Source organism: Mustelus asterias, chromosome 15 (assembly GCF_964213995.1).
Source record: "Mustelus asterias chromosome 15, sMusAst1.hap1.1, whole genome shotgun sequence".
NCBI classification, from domain to species: Eukaryota; Metazoa; Chordata; class Chondrichthyes; order Carcharhiniformes; family Triakidae; genus Mustelus; species Mustelus asterias.
In genome coordinates, this window is record NC_135815.1 from 92,570,509 (window position 1) to 92,589,677 (window position 19,169).

Here is a 19,169-nt window from a genome sequence, read left to right on the forward strand (position 1 = left end):
CTGGCCTTTCCCTAGATGGTCCTACAGAATAAACACGATCCACTTTGCTCCGCATTGATACCAAATAACGGGGACATGACTATCCTTTGCACAGGTCAAATTTCTTCTGCAAATTTTGGTTATTCTGAATTTTGCTAATTTTATTGAATGAAATCATTGCTTTCGCCATCACCTTGTAAATCTGTAGAATTATGTGAAATGCTTTTGAAATTCCTGTGAAATTCTATGATGCTGAACTATCAAAATTATTTGTCCTGCGCTGGTCTTTTAAAGCAAGATTTCATGTGACTTCCAAAGTATTTCATGCTCTTGGGAACACTGATATATAGTTAAAGATAACAATGATATCCTTCATGGTGAAAGTGAGACTTGTGGATCTATTCCACCTGCTTTTCATACTCTAAAATGTTTCTGTTGCACTATGTAGAATTTCCAGCAGAGGAACAGGCTATTTGGTCCAACTGGTCAGCACTCAGGATTATGCTCCTTGCATCTCCCACCCTATTTTCTCCAACCCTGACAACATAGCCTTCCATTCCTTTCTCCTTCATTCATTTATCTAACCGCCCCATAATTGCAACCATGCTTTTGTCTTTAACACTTCATGTGTAGTATGTTTCAAATTCTAATCGATTTCTGGGTAAAGAAGTTACTTCTGAATTCCTCATTAGCGAATATTTTAGTGGAACCATACTTTCTATGTCATCTCTTATTCAACCCCTTCATAATTTTAAAAACTTGTTATCAGGCCACCCTTCAACCTTTTAGAGAAATATCCCAGCACCTAATAGTTATGGCCTCTCAGTGCTGGTACCTCTTGCAGCTTGTCTTGTTATCCCGTAAAACTTCTCTAACCTTGATTACAAACATAGGAATCATAGAATCCCAATGTGCAAGAGGAAGCCATTCGGCCCATCTAGTCTGCACAATCCCACCCAGGCCCTATTCCCGTAACCCCATGTATTTACCCTGCTAATCCCCCTGATACTAACGGACAATTTAGCATGGCCAATCCACCAACCCGTACATCTTTGGACTGTGGGAGGAAACCGGAGCACCCGGAGGAAACCCACGCAGACACGGGGAGAACGTGCAGACTCCTCACAGACAATGGTTAGGAATCATATGCCAAAGAGCCCATTACCTGCTTCAAATCATCAGCTGATGCACTAGTCGGTTCCGAGACCAAAATTGAACCCGGGTTCCTGGCGCTGAGCGGCAGCAGTGCTAACCACTGTGCCGCTCCTAATTAGACATTAGGAGTTGCAGGAGGCCATTCGGCCCCTGGATCCTGCTGCACCATTCAAAAGACCATGACTGATTATGGCCTCAACTCCACGTTCCGCTGTTTATGCTATTTCTGGACCATTTTCGCTTTCGGTCTGTAATAGTCATGAAAGTGACATATAGCGTGACAGAATGAGCACATTCAGCAAGGTTCCAGTTCGGGTGCATTGTGCTTGGTAAGTGCTTCATTAATTATTTAAAACTTGTGTGCATTTGAGCTGTGCTGTGTTCTAAACTGTTTAAGTAATCTTTCAATGACTGCTGCAATTTTTTTTTAAATTCATTGTTAACAGGTTCATAACAAGAATGCACCATGGCAATCCTTCCTTGTCATTTTGGATGAGGGCTCTAAAAAGAGCCATATTCAAAGAACGGATCTCCACCCATTTGTCGATTGTGAGCAAGTTGCCCCCTCAGAAACCCAAGAGGAATCAGTGGCTTGTCCAGAAATAATCAGTGACCAGAATGCAGTAACGCTCCATGGAAGCATCTCTTCGCACGAACAACATACGTCTGGTACGTCAGATTGGAGGTCAGCTGGTTTGCCTTCCATTACAATGGTAACTCAAGCAGCCCCCATGACAGCCACTTTCAATGAGCTTGCCGTACTCCACGCGCCAACAGATTCAGTGCAACCTCACTTGCACACCTTGGCTAATGTTGAACAGCTGGGCGCTGCAAGTGCACAAGCTCTGGTGCTTGACAGCAGTGCATTGGAAAAAAGCGGGACCCCTAGCACGAGCATCGTGACTACAATTTCTGTACCTGCATGTCTAGCCATGACTAGTCACATCGGTAACATGTTAACACATGCCGCTGGGGTTGGGCAAATGCAGAGTGCAACACCTGTCACCATATCAACAGGTTCTTCACAGCTAACTGTTATGCAGACTGATAATCTGCCAACATTGCAGAGTACGGTGAATGGAGTGACCAGTATGCAGAATATTCAAATGTAGATTGTATTAATCAGCTGTATTGTTTCCACAATCCCCTAGATTTATGGATTAACTTTAAAGTGATCAAAATCTAGGTTTTGGAAGGGAGTAAAGAATAAATTATAAGTCACGTTTTGCCACCTTTCGGTTATCTGTGAAATACTTGCAATTTTTACCCTGCAGCCGGATAATCTGGAATATCAAGAGCACTGGTTTATATCCTTAACTCCTTTTGAACCTCAGAAAGCTGCAATTGAGTTTATTTTTGTGCTTCCAATTTTTCCTGATATATTTTGTGCTGGGTTTCCATGCAATGTGTTTTTCCTTGAAGCAAGTACATTTTAATGAGCAGTTAAGCTTTGACTATTGGATGATGAAGGGTCGGAGGCCCTTTTTACCTGGTATGATTTGGTGGGTCCTCCAGAGCAAATCCAGTGATGCTAAAAGGGCAGGATTTTCCGGCTGCGCTCACCCCGAGACCGGAAAATCCCACCCAAGGTCAACGGATCTATGCCCGCTACAATTCCCGGCGGGACAGGAAGATTCTGCCAAGTGTTTAATTGTCCTTTCGTTACACAGAGTGATTAATCTGTAATCTGGCATTAATTGTGGATTCGTAATATGGCACATAATTCTTTGATAACCAAAACTGCATGTTTAGGTTTTCTTCAAAAAAATCTCGGTTAACAATGGACAAATGTGCTTTCTTACTATTTTTGTGGATAACCGTAGCGTTTCAGGCCCGTAGCCTTACGATGTGGGTAACAGCATTTACCTCCCAGTATCCCCCATGGAAATGCACGTACCTTTTAATACCGTGTAGACAGATGAGTAGTTTTGAAAGAAAAAATTGTCATTTGATTTCACAATTTTTTTGGTAACGTCATAAAACCAAACACGTGTGTAAATTGAACATGTTTTTTTTTTAAAAAAACTTCTTTAAAGATTGCAAATTACCCGCCAATGTCTTGAAGCTTAAGCCAGGACGATGATTAACCCTGTAAAACACATGACGTGGTAATTTAGAATGTATAAGGCATATAGTGAATTCTTGTAGTAGGTGAGATTTGCTTCACTCCATCGCTGAATATGATATTCGGGTTTTGTGAACATCTTGTAAACCTGTATTTAACTTTATTATAATTTTTGATTTTTTTGCAAATCTCGCAAATGCGGTTGTGGGGAAGATGAAGTCAAAATGTCGTGCGTCTCTCTCTCTCTCTCTCTGTGTGCTAACTTAACAGCTTCAGACTTGCTTTTTGGGAAATTTATCAGTTTTTCTGATTGATTTTTTTTTTGTCAGATTGTGATCTCTTTTGAAAACGAATGTGGTGGGAAAGTTTTTAAACACCAATATGTCCGATCAGTAACGAACAAACTCCTCATCAGTTTGTCCAGACTTTCTTCAACCTTATTTCATTTACCAACTCGACATCTGGCTCTTCTCAAAAAGAAAACTTGTTAGAGGTTTATCGATCTAATTCAATATCTTGATAGACACTCTGTGCCCTTCAGTCTATCTTCCTATTTTCATTTAAAAGTTATGGAAGAACTTTAAAAGTAAAATCACATTGCCTTCTTCCCCCTCCCTTGATCCAGTAAGGCGGCACAGTGGTTAGCACTGCTGCCTCACAGCGCCAGGGTTCGATTCCCGGCTTGGGTCACTGTCTATGTGGAGTTTGCACATTCTTCCCGTGTCTGCGTGGGTTTCCTCCGGGTGCTCTGATTTCCTCCCACAGTCTGAAAGACGTGTTGGTTAGGTGCATTGACCCGAATAGGCACTGGAGTGTGGCGACTAGGGGAACTTCACAATAACTTAATTGCAGTGTTAATGTAAGCCTTACATGTGACTAATAAATAAACTTTACTTACTTTACTTTTACAGTGATGGAAAATTGTGGATGCCTTTCAATTTGCCCACTTCTCTCACCAAACAGCTGATAAAGTCTGCCTGACCTCAGGCTTACTTACAGCAATAGGACTCTGTGGTCTTAAAGAGCCAGGGCTCATTAAACCACGTTAGCATTACATGGACACGCCTGGGTTATTTTAACACTTAGAATGGGTCCCATCGTAGGCAGTGCTTGGGGAGGCCCCCTGGCAAGGTGTTTCATCTTCAGATTCCATCTGGGAAGGTGGGAAAAAAAGTTTTACCTCAGCTTTTCCCTGCTGCCAGGCATTTAAGCAAGATTGAGAAATCCTTGTCAACCCTTGGAGGCCACCCTTCAACCATCAAAGATGTGTGTCATGAGGGTCTGGTGACCTATCCTTTCCGACTTCTTTCAGAACCAACTCTTTTTCCACAGCAGTTGTTCCACATCGTCTGGTTGTACTTAAATTTTCACTTGCACTGCAATTCATTTTTTAAAAACCACTAAATATTCACTTAATCCCTCAACCTCCATTCTCCACAGTTAAACCGGCTTCATCCCTGAGTGGTTCTCCCTCTTTAACTATTTTTACTTTTGATTTACCTATGAAAGCTCTTACTCTTTTCCTTCTCCCGCAAGTCTTTTCATACGTTCTTTTAACCTTTAAAGTTTATTTATTAGTGTCACAAGTAGGCTTGCATTAACACTGCAATGAAGTTACTGTGAAAATCCCCTAGTCGCCACACTCTGGTGCATGTTCGGATGAACCGAGGGAGAATTTAGCACGGCCAGTGTACCTAACCAGTATATCTTTCGGACTGTGGGAGGAAATCGGAACACCCGGAGGAAACCCACGCAGACACAAGGGAAACGTGCAGACTGCACACAGACAGTGACCCAAGCCGGGTCCCTGGCACTGAGTGCTAACCACTGTCGCCTGGCAGTTCTAATCTTCCCTTTCACCTTATGATTAATTTTATCAGATGTTGCCTTTTAAGTTTCATTTCAGTTTTAATCTCTATCTAGGGCTCTCTACCCGCTTTCTGTTTAGGTTCTTGCTGCTGGTCCATAGGTAGTCTTGCAAAAGATTCCTGCCCTGTGAACCTAAACTGTGTCCTTGCCAAATTTTACTCGTCTCCATAATTGCACAAGCAGAAATATGATTTTTGTTGCTGTCACAAATGAAACGACATCTCTGTCATAGCTTCAGTATCATATTCCCTCACAGCAGTGAGGAAATGTGGGTGCCCTGGCTAGGGCCAGCATTTATCGTCCACTCCTAACTTCCTTTGAGAAGTTGGTGGTGAGCCACCCCCTTGAGCTGCTGCAGTCTGTGTTATAGGAAAAGAGTTCCAAGATTTTGACTCTGCACCAGTGAAGGAGTCGTGTTACGCTTCAAGCCCAGATGGTGTGCAGTTTGGAGGGGAATATGCAGGTGGTGGTGGTGTTACCGTGTAGCTGCTGCTCTTGTTTTCCCAGATGGTAGAGGTTGCAGGTTTGGCGCGCGCTGGTGAAGAAGCTTTGGCAAGTTGCTGCAGTGCAGCATCCAGATGGTTTCAAACTCTTGACTCTTGTTTTGAATACTTTGTACATTCATACATGTGCCACTCAAATCTGCCACTGTTATTTTTGAACATTTACTTCTATTCACCAATTTTCTAATGTTTTATTCCCCTTTGCCCCTTCTGCACTAGTGTTTTCACATAGAATCCCTACAGTGCGGAAGGAGGCCATTCAACCCATCGAGTCTGCATCAATCACAATCCCACCCAGGCCCTATCCCCGTAACCCCACATATTTACCCTGCTCATCCCCCTGACAGTAGGGTCTATTTAGCATGGCCAATCAACCTAACCCGCACATCTTTGGACTGTGGGAGGAAAACGGAGCACCCGGAGGAAACCCACGCAGACACGGGGAGAAAGCGCAGACTCCTCACCGACAGTGACCCGAGGCCGGAATTGAACCCGGGTCCCTGGCGCTGTGAGGCAGCAGTGTTAACCACTGTGCCAACTCTACGCCTTGTCGCTGCATTCTACCCTCCAGTGGTGGCAGGATCCATTTTAGATGTTCTGTTGATCCTTCTGGATTTTAGATGGTCTAATCTACCATTGTTTAATACGTATCGTCTATTTTTCAGTTTTGAGCACAGATTGGTAATGTCACCTTGTCCCACCCCAGTCGGATTTTCCATTAGTTGATTATGAAACAAGATGATTGCAGTCGTTTGGAGTTCTTGGCCCAATTACCCCCCTCTCAGCCTGAGGATTATGTTGTGGAAAGTGCCTTCGATAGAAAATATTTTGGAGATAAACAAAGGTATCACTTCCATTTGCAAATAATAGCATTTTCTGCTCCGCGGAAATGAAGTAGTTTCAGTCCAAATTCCTCGGTCAAATATCCCGTTTATAGGGTTGAGCAATTTTCACTGGGTCACACGAGCAACGATTGACGGAAATAAAAGCAAATTACTGCGGATGCTGGAATCTGAAGCCAAAAGAGAAAACGCTGGAAAATCTCAGCAGGTCTGGCAGCATCTGTAAGGAGAGAGAAGAGCCGACGTTTCCAGTGCGGACGACCCTTTGTCAAAGCCCAAACAATTGACGGTTGTGCAGAGTGACATTTTCAATTGGTGATGGTAATTACGTGACAAAACTGCTCGAGAGCATTCCGGCTTCCTGTGTCCCCATCCAAGATAGTGGGCACAAACCAAACTGCTGCCAATGGCACCTTTTGTTTTAAATCACCAGGTGAACCCTCCCTAAAGGTGGGAGTTCAAATGCTTCCAATGCTACTGATGTTGCTTGATTCAATGGTTTCCCCCCCCTCCTCCCCAACAGGTGTGTAGCCTGAGGCAAACGTGTAAAAAAAAAATATGGGGGTGAATGTGTATATTTTTTAGGGTGATTAAAGCATACAGAAGGCTTGCCACGCTTGAAACCTTCTGAAGTTTTGAATTTGAGAACAGTATCTTAGTTTTTTGTAAATTTTTCTCTTTCTCCTGTTTTAAGTTGACGTGATGAAGTGTTCCGATTTTGCAACTCTTTTGTGATCAGATATATTAATAGCAATTTGAAATACGAACTGAATTTTTAACCAGAGCAGTCAAAGTGTCTGTTAGAGTAGAATTTAAAAGCTCCACGTGAGACAAGTTCATTACGGTGCTGGCTCGGTTACATTTGTGCATGATCCAAGCGGCAATAATTGGTTTTTTCACAATTATTTTGAAAGTTCTGATGAGCAAAGTTTCCAGTAGCTTTTGATGCTCTCACACTGGCCATGTATTTCCCCAAATGCTGGCATTTTCTGTTCTCTTGTCCTGTAGCATCCCTGCCTATCTATTTCAATCTCTCTGTCTGTGTGTGTCTCTCTCTCTCTCTCTCTTGCGGTCTCTCTCTCCCCCTGCCTCCCTCCCTCTCCCCCCCCATCTCCCCCTCTTCACTCCCCCCCCCCCCCCCTCACCCCCCCCCCTCACCCCCCCCCCCCCCTCACCCCCCCCTCACCCCCCCCTCCTCACCTCACCCTCCTCCTCACCCTCCTCCTCACCCTCCTCCTCACCCTCCTCCTCACCCTCCTCCTCACCCTCCTCCTCACCCTCCTCCTCACCCTCCTCCTCACCCTCCTCCTCACCCTCCTCCTCACCCTCCTCCTCACCCTCCTCCTCACCCTCCTCCTCACCCTCCTCCTCACCCTCCTCCTCACCCTCCTCCTCACCCTCCTCCTCACCCTCCTCCTCACCCTCCTCCTCACCCTCCTCCTCACCCTCCTCCTCACCCTCCTCCTCACCCTCCTCCTCACCCTCCCTCCTCACCCCCATCCTCACACACCCCCCCGTCGTCCCTCCCCCCTCCTCTTGCCCCTCTCCCCCATCTCCTCCACCCCCTCCCCTCTCTCTCTCTCTCTCTTTCCGCCTCTCTCTCTCCCCCTCCCTGATGTGGAGATGCCGCTATTGGACTGGGGTGGGCACAGTAAGCAGTCTCACAACACCAGGTTAAAGTCTAACAGGTGTATTTAGAATCACGAGCTATCGGAGCGCTGCTCCTTCATCAGGTGAGTGGAGAGATTTTTTGTGAACCTACCTACCTCTCCACTCATCTGATGAAGGAGCAGCGCTCCGAAAGCTCGTGATTCTAAATACACCTGTTAGACTTTAACCTGGTGTTGTGAGTCTTACTCTCCCCACACCCTGCTCATACCCTCCACCCGTTTGCAGAAAGAAAATTGGCAAAGTAAATGCAACCTTTAACTTCGAATGCAGTGTTGCGTCGCTGCACCCACTCTAATATTTCATTCTGTCTTCCACATAGCAAATCTTGCTGAAAACTGAGTGATGCAGGAAAGGAATTTATTAGTGGAAAAGTAAATACTGCACACGGTCTAAATAAGGAAATGTCACAGACAAAGCACCCATTAAATTCAGGCTATGTTACAGACTTGACAGATTGTACATTGGGAATTTTTAGATAATTAAAAACTCAATAGTCAAACTTTGACATGAATGGTTCTCCCAAAAATGTCTTATTTATTTTATTTTCATACCTCAAGTATGTCATGGTGTGTATTTTCATCATGTGAAAATCAGAGCAATTGAGCATTGCCATTATTACTAATGATTTGTTTGCATTTTTAGTCTAATGCTTCAAACAAAAATGTTATTTATCTTAGAAAACATCAAGTACTATGTTTATTTTCTTATTTTCCTATGAAAGTGCTTATATAGGTAGTAAAAGATATAAATGTACAACTGACCCTTTTTATGTTGTGTTTTCCTTTACCTGCTCTCCACACACTTGAACAGCTTGTAAAAGTTTTACGAATCTAGTATTTCATTTAAATGTAATAGGTCTTGGCAAAATAATAAACACCGCACACCGAGAAAGAATATAGGAACAGGAATAGGCCATTCACCTCCTTAAGCATGAACAGAACAAAGAACAGTATAGCACAGGAACAGGCCTTCCAAGCCTGCGCCGATCATGATGCTTGCCTAAACTAGAACCATATGCACTTAAGAGTCCGTATCCTTCCATTCCCATCCTATTCATGGTGGGCGGCACAGTGGTTAGCACTGCTGCCTCACAGCGCCAGGGACCTGGGTTCAATTCCCAGCTTGGGTCACTGTCTGTGTGGAGTCTGCATGTTCTCCCCGTGTCTGCGTGGGCTTCCTCCGGGTGTTCCGGTTTCCTCCCACAGTCTGAAAGATGTGCTGGTTAAGTGCATTGACCCAAACAGGTGCCGGAGTGTGGCGACTAGGAATTTCACAGTAACTTCACTGCAGTGTTAATGTAAACCTTACTTGTGACTCATAAATAAACTTCAAAAAACTTAAACTTAATTTTTTATTCATGTATTCGTCTAGTTGCTCCTTGAATGCTGCTATCTTACCTGCTCCCACCACCTCCCTGGGCAGCGTGTTCCAGACATTCACCACCCTCTGCCTCGCACGTCTCATCTAAACGTTTCCCCACGCACCTTAATTCCATGCCCCCTGGTACTTTTCTGCCCTAGGAAAGAGCATGCTCCACCATTCAATTAGACCATGGCTGCTGTACCCCTGAACCCCATTTACTCACATTTGTTCCCTACCACTTAACAAATATCTGTTAATCCGTCTACACTTTCCGCTGCCTCAGAAAAGCAGCCAGCATAATCAAGGACACCACACACCCTGGACATTCTCTCTTCCACCTTCATCCGTCAGTAAAAATACAAAAGTCTGAGGACACGTACCAACCGACTCGAGAACAGCTTTTTCCTTGCTGCCATCAGACTTTTAAATGCACATACCATATATTAAGCTGATCTTTCATAGAATCTACAGTGCAGAAGGAGGCCATTTGGTCCATCGTGCCTGCACCAACAACTATCCCACCCAGGTCCTATCCTTGTAACCCGATATATTTACCCTCCTAATCCCCCTGACACTCGGGGGCAATTTAGCATAGCCAATCAACCTGACCCACGCATCTTCGGACTTTGGGAGGAAACCCACGCAGACATGGGGAGAACTATCCCTACACCCTATCTAACTGCAACACTATATTCTGCACCCTATCCTTTCCTTCTCCCCTGTGTACTCTGAATAGTGTTCTGCCTGTACATGATCTAAATAAGGAAATGTCACAGACAAAAGTATTGTTGAGAAATGGACCAATTGCCCGCATAATCAAGGACCCCACGCACCTCGGACATCCTTTCTTCCATCGGGGAAAGGATACAAAGTCTGTGGTCAGGTACCAAACAACTCGAACAGTTTCTTTCCTGGTGCCATCAGACTTTTGAATGGATCTACCTCGCACTAAGTTGGTCTTTCTCTACACCCTAGCTATGAGTGTAACACTACATTCTGCACTCTCTCCTTCTCCCCAATGTACTCTATAAATGATATGCTTTGTCTGTAGAGCGCGCAAGAAACAATACTTTTCACTGTATCCCAATACATGTGACAATAAATCAAATTAAATCTTTGTCTTGTAGGCTCCAATTATCCTGTCATCCACACCCTTTGGGATGGGCTAGAGGTGTGGATAGAATTCTAGATATCTACGGTCTATCTTTAGTATTAAAATTAAGGCCACTTGTCCCTGATTCCAGTGAACACGGGGTAGGTACGGAGAACTTTCAGATCATAATTCAAACACCTTGATTCACTTTCCCTTCCACGCTCAAGTGAGTACAAGCCCAGTTTACGTCCTTATAATCTAACCCTCTAGAATTCTACAATCCCTATAGAGCAAGAGGAGACCACTTGGTCCATTGAGTCTGCGCTGACCACAATCCCACCCAGGCCCTATCCCCATAACCCCACGTATTTACCCTAGCTAGTCCCCCTGACACTAAGGAGCAATTTTAGCATAGCCAATCCACCTAACCCGCACATCTTTGGAGCGTGGGAGGAAACTGGAGCACCTGGAGGAAACCCACGAAGACACATGGCGAATGTGTAAATTCCACACAGTCACCAGAGGCCAGAATTGAACCAGGGTCCCTGGCACTGTGAGGCAGGAGTGCTAACCACTGTGCTGCCCTAGCTCTCTATCATTTTGGTGAATATATACTGCATTCCCTCAGTGGCCAATGCATCGTCTTTGAGATGCAGTACTCCAAATGGGAGATATACAACTGAAGTAATTCTTCACTTTGTATTCCAAGTACCTTGATGTCAAGGCCAACTCTACATTATCCTTTTTCATTGTTTTAGTACCTGTCCACTAGCTTTTAATAATTGCTCTGCTTGGACACTCTACCAGTCCTAGTTTCTCAGTAATTGGAAAATGATCTTCCTTGGGTCCAATGTGGATGATCTCTCAATCGCCCATGTCAAACTCCAGCGTCCACATTTTTGCCCACTCTGCAACTTACTGTTCCCACTTTCACCACTTGCTGATCCTTCCAGCTTGGTATTGTCTGCAAACTTGGATATGCAACTTATCCTTAATCCAAGCTGTTTCTGAATACGGTGAAAAGTTGAGTCCACATAAAGGGATACCTGGGGCACGCCACTTTCATAGCATCCTGATAATCAGAGTGCGTACCCTATGCCCCACACCGAACTCCCAACCAAGTTCTCACCCAAGCGAAAGGCTAACTCCAATTTTGTGTGCACTCATCTTTGCTGATGTCCTGCTCATTTTTGGGTTGTATATATGAAAGAACACTGTACTTTAGGAATCCTTAAAGTGTAGAAAGAGATCATTTGGCCCATCATGCTTGCACCAACAACAATCGCACCCAGGCCCTATCCCCACGTATTTACCCTGCGAATCCCCCTGACACTAATGGTCAAATGAGCATAGCCAAAACCTAACCCACACATCTTTGGACTGGGGAGGAAACCGGAGCACCCGGAGGAAACCTACGCAGACACGGGGAGAATGTGCAGACTCCACACAGACAGTTACCCAAGGCCGGAATTGAACCTGGGTCCCTGGCGCTGTGAGGTAGCAGTGCTAACCACTGTGCCACCATGCCACCCTAGCTGTACCATGTGCTCCCGATGTTTCAAGGTACTTCTCACCCACAAATTACTTTGGATTGGATCACTGTCACTTCTGCCCAGCATAGCCTCCCCACCCCCACCCTACCCCAGCAGCAACTGGAAATAAGGCAAGCAATATCGATCTGGACAGCTGGAGACCTGTGAATGGTGATGGGGGATCCTTGATGGCAACCTTCAGGGGTAGGCAAGGCCATTGTTCGATATGTGATTAAAAATATAGCAGCACCTCCAATCAAATGGTGGAGAGCTTCAAGCTTCTAGGTGTCCAGATCACCAACAATCCGTCCTGGTCCCCCCATGCTGACATTATAGTTAAGAAAGCCCACCAATGCCTCTACTTTCTCAGAAGACTAAGGAAATTTGGCATGTCAGCTACGACTCTCACCAACTTTTACAGATGCACCATAGAAAGTATTCTTTCTGGTTGTATCGCAGCTTGGTATGGTTCCTGCTCTGCCCAAGACCGCAAGGAACTACAAAAGGTCGTGAACGAAGCCCAGTCCATCGCGCAAACCATCCACCCATCCATTGACTCTGTCTACACTTCTTGCTGCCTCGGCAAAGCAGCCAGCATAATTAAGGACCCCTCGCACCCCGGACATTCTCTCTTCCACTCCTTCCTTCTGGAAAAAGATACAAAAGTCTGAGGTCACATACCAACCGACTCGAGAACAGCTTCTTCCCTGCTGCCATCAGACTTTTGAATGGACCGACCTCGCATTAAGTTGATCTTTCTCTACACCCTAGCTTAGTAGAGGCATCCACCTTTCTGAGCTAGCAGTGGTGTTTGTGTTTGGATTTAATTTATTTTTCAAAGTTTAAGCTTATTTATTAATGTCACAAGTAGGCTTACATTAACACTGCAATGAAGTTACTGTGAAAATCCCCTAATCGCCACACTCTGGTGCCTGTTCGGCTACACTGAGGGAGCATTTAGCACGGCCAATGCACATAACCAGCCTGTCTTTTGGACTGTGGGAGGAAACCGGAGCACTCGGAGGAAACCCATGCAGACATGGGGAGAACGTGCAGACTCTGCACGGACAGTGACCCAAGCCGGGAATCGAACCCGTGTCCCTGGCGCTGTGAGGCAGTAGTGCCAACCACTGTACCACCATGCCGCCCAAATACTGAGTTTTAAAAATTTGTTCATGGGATCTGACTAGACCAGCTTTTACTGCCCATCCCTAATTGCCCTTGAGAAAGTGGTGATGAGCTGCCTTCTTGAACCGCTGCAGAAACACCCACAGTGCTGTTAAGGAGTCAGTTCCAGAATTTTCACCGAGCAACAGTGGAGGAATGGTGATATATCTTCCAAGTCAGAATGGTTTATGGTTTGAGGGGAACTTGCAGGTGATGGCGTTCCCATGCATCTGCTGCCCTTGGCCAAGAGGATAGCAGTCATGGGTTTGCTGTTTGGAGCCTCAGTGAATTCCCCTGGTGCATCTTATCGATGGAACATTTAAATGGCTAGTCCAGTTTCTGGTCAATGGTAACCCACAGGATATTATTAGTGGGGGATTCCATGATAGTAATGCCATGTCATGGGGCAATGGTTAGATTCTCTGCTGTTGCAGATGGTCATTGCCTGGCACTTGTGTGGCACGAATGTTAGTTGCCACTTATTGCCACGAGGGACAGCTCGGTGGATAGGATATTGGTATCCTATTGGTATATTGGTATGAAGATAGGCTGGAAAATTGGGCGGGGATCCTGGATTCAGGATTCAATCCTGGACCGGGGGGCGGCGCGGGCTTGGAGGGCCGAAGGGCCTGTTCCTGTGCTGTATTGTTCTTTGTTCTTTGTTCTTTGTTATCAGCACAAGCCTGGATATTGCCCTGGTCTTGCTGCATTTGGACATGAGCTGATACTGATGAATTAGTTTGTGTTAAAATTGACTTTTTCATGCCATTAATTCATTAATAAATATTTATTGTAAAAATGGTGCATGAATTTATCTTTTGAAATTAAACTGAAAGCACTTTTGTGTTTTCTCCTATATTTAAGAGCAGATGTGAGAGGGGCTTTAATGCGCTTCCAGTCATTTTTACTGCAGCGTAAATAATATTTTTCTTCAGATTTCAGTTGTTTTTCTTTGGTAGAGCATTTAAGACACTGAGATCACAGATCAGTAGCTCATTCTCAATTTTCTATATTAATCATGATGAGCAACTCCACTATCGTGTACAATCACGGTGGCACAGTGGTTAGCACTGCTGCCTCACAGCGCCAGGGACCCGGGGCAGCACGGTGGCACAGTGGTTAGCAGTGCTGCCTCACGGCGCCAGGGATTCGGGTTCAATTCCTGGCTTGGGTCACTATCTGTGTGGAGTCGACACGTCCTCCCTGTGTCTGCGTGGGTTTCCTCCGGGTGCTCCAGTTTCCTCCCACAGTCCGAAAGATATGCTGGTCAGGTGCATTGTCCATGCTAAATTCTCCCTCAGTGTACCCGAACAGGCGCCGGAGTGTAGCGACTGAAGGTTTTCACATTAACTTCATTGTAGTGTTAATGTAAGCCTACTTGCAACACTAATCAATAAATTTATTAACTTTTTAGCAAAGGGCTCTTGGTGTGAGTAGTCAGCACCTTTGTTGCAGTGTTTATGTAATCCTACTTGTGACAATAATAAATAAATTTTAAAACTTCAATCAAGTTTTTAGTCAGTCCTTTGAAACCATAAGCAATCTGTGACACTGTGGATTTCTGACCTCTTCTGTACGATGGGAGATAATGAAACAAAAGGTAAAAGATGTATTGATTGCTCAGTGTAAAAGTTCACTAAAGCAAAATTATAGGCTAGGGAACTCTTTCCTCCCACAGTCCATAGAAGTGTGGGTTAGGTGGATTGGCTATGCTAAATTGCCCCTTAGTGTCCCAAGTTATGTGGGTCAGGGGGATTAGCAGGGTAAATACATGAGGGTAGGGCCTGGGTAAGATGCTCTGGTCATAGAATCAGTGTAGGCATGATTGACCGAATGACCTCCTTCTGTAATGGATTCTACAATTCTGCCTTACAGCACCAGGGACCCGGGTTCCGGCCTCAGGTGACTGTGTGGAGTTTTTGCACATTCTCCCTGTGTCTGCGTGGGTTTCCTCCCACACTCCAAGGATGTGCAGGTTCGGTGGATTGGCCATGGCAAATTGCCCCTTAGTGTCCCAAGGTGTGTAAGTGAGGTGGATTAGCTATGGAAAATGCACTGGGTTATGGTGATAGGCAAGATGGTCTTTTGGAGATTTGATGCAGACTCCGTGTGCCAGATGGCCTCCTTCTGCATTGTGGGGATTCTATTCTATGGTTCTAAGATTACTGACACCAGAAACCTAAGTCCTCTGACCTCTTGCCTGTCCCAAGGGTAGTAAGAACCACAGGACCAGATTTGGGCTCTGTGGCCCAAATTTCCAAAATATGCCACTGATGTATCAAGCTTCCTGATGGGAGAATAAATGAAGAGGACCCACTTTGTAGTGCTTTAGCTCTTAGAGCAGGAATAATGTTACGCTTTTTCTCATATTTCTTTAACAACAACAATGTCCCTGTGTAGGTTGAGTTTTCTGTTTGTAGGATATATATCCCAACAATTCCCCTGAATGATTCAGAACCTCTTGTTGCACCTTAGAGAGGTTTCCATTTGACCCGTGTGGAAGGGATCCAGAACCAAGCTGAGACACTTTGTTCTTAAAAAGACTATTTGCTTGATATTATCAACCTGCATTTTGTAACAATTATATTGATAGAAAAATAGTTTTTGTTTATGGTGTTAACATTCTTCCACTGAACAAAATAAAGCTTGAGAAAATGATTGGTGTACTCTGCATCCCACTGTTATTTTTATATCCCGTGTTGAAGGCAATAGATTTCACAGTAGTGCTGATAGACACCAATATAGACGGGGTGGCACAGTGGTTAGCACGGCTGCTTCACAGCGCCAGGGACCCAGGTTCGATTCCTGGCTTGGGTCACTGTATGGAGTCTGCAAGTTCTCCCTGTGTCTGCATGGGCTTCCTCTGGGTGCTCCAGTTTCCTCCGACAGTCCAAAGATGTGTGGGTTAGGTGGATTGGCCGTGCTAAATCGTCCCATAGTGTCAGGGGGACTACAAGTTCAAGTTTAGTTATTATTGTCACAAGTAGGCTTACATTAACACTGCAATGAAGTTACTGTGACAAGCCCCTAGTTGCCACACTCCGGCACCTGTTTAGATACATTGAGGGAGAATTTAGCACTGTGCTAAGTGTAGGTGTTACCGGGTAAAGTGGAAACAGCCTCTGTTCCTCTGTAACCCACCGCTCAATATTATTATCCAATGTGCATGAGCAACTGCAGTAAGTAGTCTCACAACACCAGGTTAAAGTCCAACAGGTTTATTTGATAGCACGAGCTTTCGGAGTGCTGCTCCTTCTTCAGGTGCTCCTACTTCAGCACTCACCTGAAGAAGGAGCAGTGCTCCGAAAGCTCATGATACCAAATAAACCTGTTGGACTTTAACCTGGTGTTGTGAGACTACTTACTGTGCCCACCCCAGTCCAACGCCGACATCTCCACATAATGAGCAAGTGGATAGGAACTAAGGGTGGAACCCCAATGTGAGATCAAGGCTCAGGGAAAAACAAGTCAAGGAACACAAAGCTTTGATAATAGGCGGGATATTTTATTTTAATGGAGGAATTGGGGTTTTTTTTTATTTGTCTTTCAGTATCAGACCAATTTTCAGAATCACTGGTCTTCACATTTCTGCAAAACTGACAAAACACCACAAAGACTCGATTGTCTTGATGCATTCGATATTAAACGATTTCTAATACACAGTCACAGATTTGTTAACGATACCTATGAAGACATAACATGCCGCATGTAAATAATTACACTGGGACAACGCTCCGTAACATCTAAACACAACACGTTGAAACAAGCGTACAATCTGCACAACATAGTGGCAAACAGCTCGGTGCTATTACGAACAGGCGGGGTAAAATACCAAGGAAAAAGCCAGTGAAATTCCTGCCAAAATACTCGCTGGTCATCCTAACGAAAAGGGATACACAGCTTTGCAGATACAAAGGACCTTCATTTCAAATTTAAACCGGGGAGATGGACGGAGGAAGTACTTATAATGACCTCTGAACACTAGTGCACCACAGCCAGTCCTTAGAACATTAAAGGGGTGTCAGAATACCTTCTCAAGTGGAAATAACAGCACCATTTTCAACCCCATCTTCTTTCAAAAACTCTCTGGCTTTCTCTGGCGCTGTTAAAGCTATCATGTCCCACAGTTGTCAAACATTTTCAACTAAGTTTGGTGAGAGCTAATGGGATCTCGCCCATACTTGCCAAAATGAAAGTCATCCATTCTGAATATATTTACAATTTTACAGGCGGGAATGTTTTTAAAAAAAATTCCAGTGTTGCATACTTGGATGAGCGCTTCTCTTGTACCCCTGTTTTTAACCAATCACCTAGCCAGTGTATGGAAGGTACAGTTTTGTATATAAATTGCTGGGTCTCTTGCTACATCTTGTTTGTGGTATCACCAGATTTATCAAGAAATTGTAGCTATGGATTTTATTCTTAAAAAGGGATGAGGAAGGAGACTGGATTTCTCAATTCCTACTATAAAATTGGCAGGGTTGCAGGGGGAAATATTCCTGGCAACTGTGGGTCAGTGTGTTTCTGGTCAACTTGGGTTTTGAGGGGGGAGGGGGTCTAACTCAATCTAAACAACTTCTTTAAAACAAGGAGATGGAGCTTTATTCATTTGAAAGTCATTTGCTAAAACCTCCAATGAAACAAGTTGCAGCCATTTTCAAACAGTACTGAAGCGACATACTTCAAAGGAACGCAAGAGAAGTTATTTAAATGATTACTACATTTGTGTGCGACAGGTTGCAACTCACTGGATTACCACATGTTGACATTTTGCTGTATTTCACTGGGAACATAACAGAGGAAACCCCAAGTAAAGTATTCTTATTTAGTATCTTAAGCATAAAAAGTTTATCCAGCGCAAATAATTCATACTGCAATAAAATTTGGCCTCCTTCTGCACTGTAGGGATTCTATGGTTCTAATCAAATCCACCATGAATAGATTGCCTAATAAGGAAGTTTCATCTACTTTTGTAAGCAAATGATTGGAGAATTGCATTTAGTGAAAATAACCAAGCTTGCTAAATTGGACCTTTGCAATAACTTGAACCGTGGTCACAGACGTTTGTCTAATTATTATTCACTCAATTGTAACTTCTGTTTTTTGCTTTCACACAATTTCCAATTGCAGGTACAAATTGGACGAACTAACTAGACATTGTAGCTTCTAGTTTCTCTCCACTCGTCAAAAATAAATAACTTTCGTTCAATCGATTAACTGTTGAGGATTTAGTTTTTTTTAAAAATCAATTTACAAAATACTGAGACAAAGGAACATAAATTACTCAATATAACTAAACAATATAACTAAACTAAGCATTAGTGAACATGGAAGATACTGTCCTGACTTTTGTTTTTATTTGTTCATGGGATGTTTTGTGCGCTGGGTCAGCGTTTACTGCCCATCCCTGAGGGAGTTAGCCACATTGCTGTGGGTCTGGAGTCACATGGAGGCCAGATCAGGTAAGGATGGCAGATTTCCTTCCCCGAAGGACATGAGTGAACCAGATGGGGTTTTATGACAATGGTTTCATGGTCATCATTAGACTTTTAATTCCACCTTTTTATCGAATTCAAATTTCACCATCTGCCATAGTGGGAATCGAACCCGCGTCCCCACAGCATTACCCTGGGTCGCTGGATTACAAATCCAGTGGCAATACCACTACGCCCACCGCCTACCCTTAACTGACACCAAAACCTCTCGCTTTAAGATCAGCCTGCAGCTTTCATTCTGAAAATAGTGAAATTGTCACAAACTGAAATTACACAGCAATACCTGGACTCAGCTCGTCTGGCAGTACACAGCATTTGCATTTTACAAAATTAAAATATTCTGAAACATAAAATGCCTATTCGTGCAACATGAGCCAACAAGTCTTATGTTTTCATCAAACGGCCAAGTTTGAGGCCGTGAAGCAGGTCAACAGGT

General features: G+C 44.2%; 1 protein-coding gene across 2 annotated transcripts in view; it reads left to right on the forward strand.

Annotated features, from left to right (window-relative positions):
- gzf1 (GDNF-inducible zinc finger protein 1) overlaps positions 1-4,112 on the forward strand; it is a 34,472-nt gene extending 30,360 nt beyond the window's left edge. For both annotated transcript variants that reach the window (XM_078230329.1, XM_078230331.1), the window contains one exon: positions 1,581-4,112. In XM_078230329.1, the coding sequence (XP_078086455.1) occupies positions 1,581-2,246 (666 nt within the window). In that variant the 3' untranslated portion in view covers positions 2,247-4,112. The remainder of the gene's footprint in view (positions 1-1,580) is intronic.
- The last annotated feature ends 15,057 nt before the right edge of the window (positions 4,113-19,169 follow it).